At 40.1% G+C, this 8,994-nt stretch overlaps 1 protein-coding gene across 1 annotated transcript; it reads right to left on the bottom strand.

Moving 5' to 3' along the window:
- Positions 1 to 433: 433 nt before the first annotated feature.
- Positions 434 to 8,193, bottom strand: LOC111567822 (delta-type opioid receptor-like). The gene is made up of 3 exons (XM_023269152.2): positions 7,938 to 8,193; positions 4,547 to 4,899; positions 434 to 3,381 (listed from the first exon to the last, which is right to left on the bottom strand). Exons 1-3 carry the CDS (start codon positions 8,186 to 8,188, stop codon positions 2,852 to 2,854), a joined length of 1,134 nt encoding a protein of 377 aa, XP_023124920.2. The 5' UTR covers positions 8,189 to 8,193; the 3' UTR covers positions 434 to 2,851.
- Positions 8,194 to 8,994: the final 801 nt, after the last annotated feature.

Below are 8,994 nucleotides of genomic sequence, written 5' to 3' on the forward strand. Positions count from 1 at the left end.
TTCTTAATGATGCTTTGGTAATTACACGCTCTGACCTCTGGAGGGAGCAGCAGACTTATAGTTGAACAGGCTGCAGCTTCCTCTCAACACTGGTGCAAAAAAAGAGAGATTTAAATAAGCCACAGTGATAGACAATGTTTGGTTTAGAATGACACATCCAGAAAGCTAATATCTAAGGATGTTTCATCACTATCACAAATAATAGAGCAAATCAAAGCCGACAACAAGATGAGCTTGTCGCCGTACGGGAAAAGAGTCAGTGTGGATTTGATAAACTTGCTTTAATATTAAGCGCTTCACAGACAGGATGTTTCAATCAATACATGTTCTGCTCAAATGACAGCAGAAGAAGCCAATATACAGGATTAGATTTAAACAGTGAGCACAAAGTTTTAAAAAAAAAAAAAATAGCAAAGATGCCTTGGTCTCAGGGTGGTTTCTTAGAACGTTTTTTTATTTTTTATAAAGTGATAGAACATCTGTGATTTCTCTATTTTTATGTCTGTATACATGTTGCACTTGGAGTTTTTGTTTTCTAATGAGATAGTTGACATTATACTATGATTAATTAAATGTTTATATAATACAATATATATCTGCAGTACATTCAAAATAACATAGCGTATATACGGCTGCTGACGCTGCCTTTGCTGCCATAGCCATGATCATTGGCATGCTACAAATACAGTATATTTCAATGAAGTCTGTGCAAAGGTGTTACACAAAATAAAGGATCGTACAACCCGACTGTACAGCTGTCAGAATACACTGTTTTTAACTATGTGCACAACTTGTTAAAACAGCTATTCATGTCTTCAGAGTGCACAAATAATAATAATAATAATAATAGCAGGACAGTTCAGTAGGACTATGTGTATCGTGGTAAAAGCCATACGCATCACATGTGACTAGTTAATTACAGACCATTAATTTAACAACTTATCAGTCTGGACACGACGCCAGAGTCAAAGCTGATAGAGAGCCCTCTGTCAAATTTTAAATGCACGTTGGAGTCCAGGATTTTCCCTCCAACGTCCCTCGTTGATGAACCTGCTTTGACGCAGCCGATCGTCGCTTGTTTTAACCTCCCACTGACTCCAACTGAACTTCAAAGTCCACCGTGAGTCGCATCTCTCATGCTCCGGTCAATCAGCGCCGTTCACACTCTTCACAGAGGTGAAAGGGGGTTTTGGCACATCTCTGTTGTCAGTGATCCATGCAGCTCCCACTGACGGGTGAAATCAAACAAGCGTTTTATACATTTAGTGCTCATTCTCTGCTGCTACAAACATCTGATCCTGGACTCCTAAAGGCACATCTGGCAACAGATAAATTAGAGGAGAAAATGACTGAAAAAGTAACATCTGAGAGAGACATTAATTAAGACTTGATGGAACTTAGCATGGGTCATAAACGTTAACATTTTCATTAAACTCTTGCTTATTTTTCCTTCAAATGATCAGCAGTTCTCTTGAGAAATCTTGACATTATTATCTGAAGACTTGTTAAGCAATATTAGAATGATTATTTATAATATTGAGTAATCTGCTCATCATTTTCTCTATTAGTTGACTCATTTTTTTGCTTATAAAATATCAGAAAATTCTGAAAAAAAGCAAAGAAAGTCAATTTACTATATGACAAAAAAAAAATCCCATTTGAAAATGTAGAAGCAGTGAATGTTTGCCATTTTTGCTCTTAAAAAATGACAGGCACACTATTGGCAGACTAACGCTCTGAACTCCAAACAGTGTCCCAGCATGTTTTTGCTCACATTTTTACTCACTGTGGATCATTTTACACTGCAACTTTAAGTTCTGCACCCCTGTTAAAACAACACCACCATGGCTACAAGTAGAAACAACTTAATGTCTTCTGTGCATTTCTTTTAAAGTTTTAATGCTGCTAATTATAAGAAATGTCATTAATTATTTAACAAAAATGGGCCCACATACAAACAGTATTTCACTATTTACATTTATACTTTGTTTCCATACTTGTCTCCTATCTGTTCTGTGTAAACACCACCTGCAGTTCAACGTTGTTTACCTGGAAAAATTTCTAAATTTTCATCATGTAACTGTTGGTCACAGCTGAGTCACTAACGGCTTCCTGGTTGTGCCAAAGAGTGCAGAATTGTTTGTTTTTCACAGATTCTGTTATTGCAAACTGTTGATTTTGGGTAAATTTCAAAATGATTTTCATGAAATATCATATTTGAAAGCTTAGATTTGGTTAATTTATTCATTCATTCAAGTCACAAAGTTGAAAATCTGACAATTCAATGGTTTTATAGCTCCCTATTCTGATAAACGGTGTAATTTTGGTGCCTTTCAAGCCCACTGGTAGGTTTTGGGGTTCAGAGGGTTAATGTGTTAATTGATGAACTGACCAATCATTGCAGCTTAATATTCCATACAATTAGGGAGCTCTTCTTTCTCATGAATACCATCTAGGAGGACAAAAACAAACACTACTGAAGATGCACTTTGATCACATTTGGTCTGTTTTCCCTACAAAATCAAGAATCATCATCTTTACATCCACCTGCACTTAATATTATACAATCTTTATCTGCTGATATAAGGGAACAAACACTGAAGGGCAGGAGGATGACATTATTATGCAGAATAGCTCTATGTCAAATAATGGGAAAGGTGGAATACAATTTAAAATGTTTGTTTGAATGCTTTAATGAAATCCATTAATCAGTTTTGGCACTGCTTCAACCCCAGGTGAAGATGAAAATGAACTGAATCAGAGTCTACATTGCTGATGTGATGTGGGTCAATCCCAGGTCATGGGAGTCTTCCTTTCCAATGTGGGAAATAGAAGACAGTTCCACCGCTAGTCATGTCGGTTTACTCGTCCCATCCGGGTTCTCCAGGGCGACGGCGGCCTCCTGTACGGTGCTTAGGGCCTTTTTGCTCCCCGACACCTTCTCCCCCTGCAGTCTGGCCGAGAGGCAGAAGTCTTTGAAGCAGCGTTTGAAGTTCTCGTCCAGAAAGGCGTAGAGGACGGGATTGAGGCTGCTGTTGGTGTAGCCCAGAGCCACGCAGAAGAAGTAAGCGGCCATGATGGCGGTGGTTTCCGGGACGCTCACGAGAGCTTTGACCAGGATGAAGATGTGGATGGGTGTCCAGCAGACCACGAACACGGCCACCACGACCACCACCAGCCTCGTGATCCGCCGCAGGTTGCGATCCTTCTCACGAGAGCCGGAGAGCATTCGGACGCTCTTCAGCCTCAGGACCATGAGGGAGTAGCACACGGTGATGATGAGCACAGGCACGATGAAGGCAAACACAAACACACAGATCTTCATCAGCGTGTCCCAGTAGGTGTACGGCTCAGGGAACTGCAAGGCACACTCGGTTATATCTGCAGAAGGAATCAAAGGGACACAATGTTCAACAAATGGCAAAGTGCACTTTTATTTTATCATAAATAAAATTCCACTTTGCACCGTTCTGCTTTCAATTTAGCACGCTGTTATGAAACGGCTAATCTGCACTCATGAGGGAACACTTCGCCCTTTTTTCTTACATCATCTATATTCAGGAAGGACGTACCTGATGTGTGGTTAATGGAAAAGTCTTCCCCGACAGATGAACTTGATAGAATATATTTCTGGGCTTTAAAATGTATTAGTATGTTCTGTGGATTGAAAATTGGCTGAAACTTTTAGACGTTTTGAAAGTATGGTCATCTGGGTATCACCCAGTACAAAAGCAAGAATTCCTGCAGCCAATAGTCTGCTTCATTGTGTATTTTCCTCTAAATGGGATCATAATTTACAAAATGAGCACCATGCAGAATTGAAGAAGACTTAAAATCAACAGCTGAGACCATAATTTCATTAGAAATGTTAGAATGTTAGAATGTTTTCTGAGATAACAATATGAGAAGTCTGGTCATTTTTTGCTAAACTTCTTTACAATCAGATTCTTTTTTGTAGCCAGAGGAGTTGCCACCTACTGATTGATAGAAAGAATGCAGGTTAATGCCTTCAGTTTCCAGATTTGAAGGCTACATCCACCTTTTTTACAAAGTCTATGGTTAAATATGAAGCTGCAGTTAGCAGTCAGCTAATTTGGACTTTTTGAAAGTATGGTGAAAGCATTTCCTCACAACTGTTCACCAGTTTACCCAGTACAAAAGCAGGAATCCATGCAACTGATACCCTGCTTCATCATCTATTTTCCTCTAAATGGACCCTAATTTATGAAATGAACACCGTGTTTTATTGAAGAAGACTGAAAGCTAATAATTGAGACCATAATTTCATTAGAAAAATGTTTACTGAAATAACAGATAAAGTGAGAAGTCGGATAATTTTCTCATTGACTTCTATTTGCAACCAGAGGAGTCGCCCCCTACTGGCTGATAGAAAGAATGTAGGTTTATGTCTTCTCAGCATTGGTTTCCATTTTCAGATTGGAAGGCTACGTTCATCTTGTCGACACAGTTTATGGTTAAATATAAGCTACAGCGAGTAGTCAGCGAGTTTAGACTTTTTGATACTATGGCTAAAGCGTCTCCTCACCACTGTTCGTCTGGGTACCACCCAACACAAAAGCAGGAATCCCTGCAGCCGACGACAGGATCCAGATGCACACGTTGATCATCTTGGCTTTGATGGGAGTGCGGAAGTCCAGCGCTTTAACCGGGTGACACACGGCCACGTAGCGATCGACGCTCATCATGGTGAGAGTGAAGATGCTGGTGAACATGTTGTAGTAGTCGATGGAGATGAAGACCTTGCAGACCACCTCGCCGAAGGGCCACGTGTTCAGAAGGTAGTCGGTGCTCTGGAAGGGCATCGTGGTGGTGACGAGGGCATCAGCAAGTGCCAGGTTGAAAATATAAATATTGGTGGCCGTCTTCATCTTTGTGTACCTGTTAAACATGCAGAACACAAGTTTGTCCGGTGATTACAAAGACAGGAGATACAGCGAGAGCCAACCATCCACCCAGACTACCTCGGTTGCAATTATTGCCGTCCTGACTCTGGAGAGCACCTTTCTTCTTGCCTCATTATGAATTAAACATTGTCCATTAGGCTGCAAAGCTGCCTTGAATCTGTAATGTAATTTTTGTGACTCACACTTCATTGTTATGTATAGTAGGCCTACACTGCTGACTGCAGACTGTGTGTAATCACCTTGTTTCCATTTTGTTAAAATACAACAGCACAATCTGCGTTATGACTTTCGCAGAGTTTTATTTCATTCTAATCTTATCTTTTCCTGGGGCATTGCCTAAAGGAAATCTGTGCACATTTATCTTGATTCAGCACTATCTGTAAGTACCAGGCATCATATGCATGACTTTTTTCTATGGTCATCCAGAGAACAGATGAGTCGACTGTGACCTTCTGTTCAGGCTGCTGCTAGCAGAAAGTACATTTATCAAAGTCAGACTTCAATTTTTTTCTTTTCTTTCTTGAATTCCTCCCATTGTATATTTTTGTGAAGTTTAAAAAAAATCAAAGAGTAGTTCCACATTTTCAGAAGTATTCACTCTCTTGTCAAGAAAGTTGAGAAGATTGATTTTTTTTGTGGGCTGGATTAAATAAATGGATTGTCTATAAAAGATGGAAATGGCCACAGAGGCATCACCAACTGGCTTGTGGACAACCATTTTGAAGAGTCAATCTTTTTGGGTGTCGCCAACTCCTTACATCCAGTAGCACTTTATCAATCCAGAAAACATACCCTGTTTCATCATGTATTTTCTTCTAAATGGAACATAATTTACAAAATGAACACCAACTTGTGTTGAAGAAGACTTGAAAGTAACAATCAAGACTATAATTTCATGTATGGTCACTGAGATAACAGATAAAGTGAGAAATATGGTCATTTTCTCATACAATTCTATACAATCAGGCTTCTTTTTACAACCAGAAGAGTTGCCCCCTACTGGCTGTCAGAAAGAATGCAGATTCATGTCTTTGGTTTTCTTTTTCTCACACACAGAGGCTAGTTTCATCTTTTATAACACAGTCTATGGTTGAATGTGAAGTGGCACCAAGCATCCAGCTAGTTTAGCTTAGCATACAGACTGTAAACACCAGGAAGGAGGTAGCATCTGTACAGAGGTCAAATAAACAAATTAATAAAATTTACCTACCAGCTACACTCATAGAAATTTCTGAAATCAACATATTACATCTGTTTTGAGGAAGTGTAAAAAGAAATTGTTTATCAGTAAAAAGTTTGCTTTTAAACTAACTGGCCTCTAACTGTAGTTTCATATTTAATGGATAATTATGAGATTGGCATCAATTTCCTCAATTAACTTGCAGCAAAACATAGACATGTCTTCCCAAAACTTGAAAGTTTTCCTTAAAGTTGACTTTTAGGTCACTTGATTGAAGAGAAGCAAGCTTCAAACACAACATATAAGCGGATATGTGGCAAACATATCAGCAAACAGTTGCCTCTCTACACATCAAACAGACAGTTAGCAAGATACCATTGATTAGGGATTGTGTTTCTGGTCAAGTGACTAACAAGAGTCAGATATAATCTCTGTTTTAGCTCTGTTTTGGTCTCCACCAACTCCTGAAAAACAAATGTGGCTTATTAGCTGCTACATATTTAACTCTTTTCACCACTTAGTCACAAACTTTGTCTACCTTGGTGCTGGGTTTGTAGCACACAGTGGGTTTATAAGGTTAAAACAGCTGTCTGTTGCTGCTGGAAATAAAATGTATGAGGAATCAAACTTAAATCTATGGGTGGTAAGACGAAAAAAATTTGTGGAACGATACTAAAATGCTCTGTAGAACTGAGAGGACCTGCAGAGTTGGGTGGTATTTATCTGTAAGTTCCTCACAACAAGTTGCACTTTCCACATTTGATCCAGAGTTAATGTAAAAATGTTGAATAGTGCAGCTTTAACAATATATATATAATGCCCATTTAAAGAAATGAAAGTTGCACTACCTTGTCAGATGCTTCTAATAAAGCCTTATAGTACAACATTTACTCCGTCGCCCATGTTGACATGGTACATATTAGATCAGTGCAATTCCAGATATTTACTTACACTCCATCAGCATAAAATATCTTCTTCCTTGTGCTGAAGTGTCCTCCGCGGAACAACTATGCAGTAAAACATACAGTCTTTTCTGGAAGCGAATTGACAAAATTGGCTCCAACCAACAGGCGGAGCAATCTATATCTGATTTGAGGTAACTGTTCTCTATGGACTGAAGCATTCTGGATGGCTCTGCTGCCCTTTGCATTACATCAGATAGGATTTGCTGCTCTCACAGACTATAAATAAAGCCCAATGAGGTGCAAGCAAGCTATCGGCTTGATAAAGCACCACTGGTTTCAACTATAATTAATATCACGTCTGCTAGAACTGGAGAAGATTCACTGAAGATTGTTGTTTTATTTTGAGAGTTATTGGATTCATAAAATAGGCTAGTTTAAAGGTTTTGGGCACTTTCCAGCCTGAAGGAGGCAGAATCGGCTCATAGTGTCACTCTACACATTTAATGCTGGATTAGAAATGACAGCTTTCATATTAAACCTGAATGCAACCCTGTTTTCTGTTGGCTAAGAGCTGAGAGCTTCATACCTTCTTCCTGGGATGAACCTGTCCCTGAAGTGCATCCAAGAAGAAAAAATGCAGCCACCAACAAGAGCTCAGACACACAGCAGATGGTTTAGAGTTTACTGTAAAAGCTTCAGAAGTGGTGCCAATGCTTTATCCACAAGCACTAACATTTACAATATGGAGACACAAAGTCCTCTGGCTGAATGTTGCTGCTAAAAACATGTCATAAATATGTTTCCCTCCCTCTGACTGCCCATATATTTCCTCATTTATCAGCACAGTGACATAAGCTCATATCTGGCATATCATATGAGCAATATGTGGGTTTAATGGTGTAATTTTTACTTAAAAAACGATCTTACCTGATGATCACATACATGACCAGGCAGTTGCCCAACAAGCCGACCACAAACACCACGGAGTACACTGCAGTGATGATGGGGATGATGGGGGACATGCTCTCCTGCTCCCAGCTGTCATTATCGTGGCTCACATTGCGGCTGTCGGAGTATCCGGACACCCAAGCAGAAGAAGAATTCACTGGACAGTCTTCCAGCAGCGCGGAGAGGCACTTACTGTCTTCTTTGTAGATTTCTACCGGAGTGTTTTCCATTTTGACACCTGTTTGTTGGGGAGAAAAAAGCTCCATAATGAGACTTTAAAGTGGAGGAACTGAAAAAAATGCGTAATATGGCACAAGGTGGCCAAATAAGGTGCGACTGAGCCACAATTACGCATGCAAATCAACACTTAATTCCTCCTGAAAAAAGTGGATATAATCACGTTGATGCAAAAAAAAAAAAAAAAAATTACAGCTGCACTAACACACTTTGATTGAGGAGACACTTGTGGATCATGCAAAAACACTGTCGGCAGCAAACACACGGAGACGTTCAGGAAAAGACGCGCACTGGAAACGCATCACTGCCCTCGCAGGTTACTCACCTTGATCAGGCAGAATTAGCAGCCTGGAATAAATATATAGAGATATATTAGACAAAAAAACAAATAAATCTTCCCAGTTGTAATCTTGTTGTGTCGCCTGGAGGAGGGGAAGGTTACAGCTCATCAAAGTTTTGTGGACGGTCTGGACTGCGCGCCTGGAGAGGAGCAGCAGCGGCGTCTTTGCGGACACTCGTGCACACGCACCGGTGGAGGGGTGGCGCGCAAAAGAGGCTAGACCCACCACACACACGCACGCGCACACACACACACACACACGGGCGCGCGCATTCACCCAAAATACCAAATGACAGAGCGATGACAATAACGCGCAGGCAGCTTCCCACCATCATTATGTTACAGCAGAGTAAACTGTTGCGCATCATTAAGCGAAGGCATCCCTGATTTGTATATTAGAAGGCTCTAAAGGGTAAATTCCCCCGATTAGAACTACGTTTACATTGCAGTTTGATAAAA

This window comes from Amphiprion ocellaris, chromosome 22 (genome assembly GCF_022539595.1).
Source record: "Amphiprion ocellaris isolate individual 3 ecotype Okinawa chromosome 22, ASM2253959v1, whole genome shotgun sequence".
Taxonomy (NCBI): Eukaryota; Metazoa; Chordata; class Actinopteri; family Pomacentridae; genus Amphiprion; species Amphiprion ocellaris.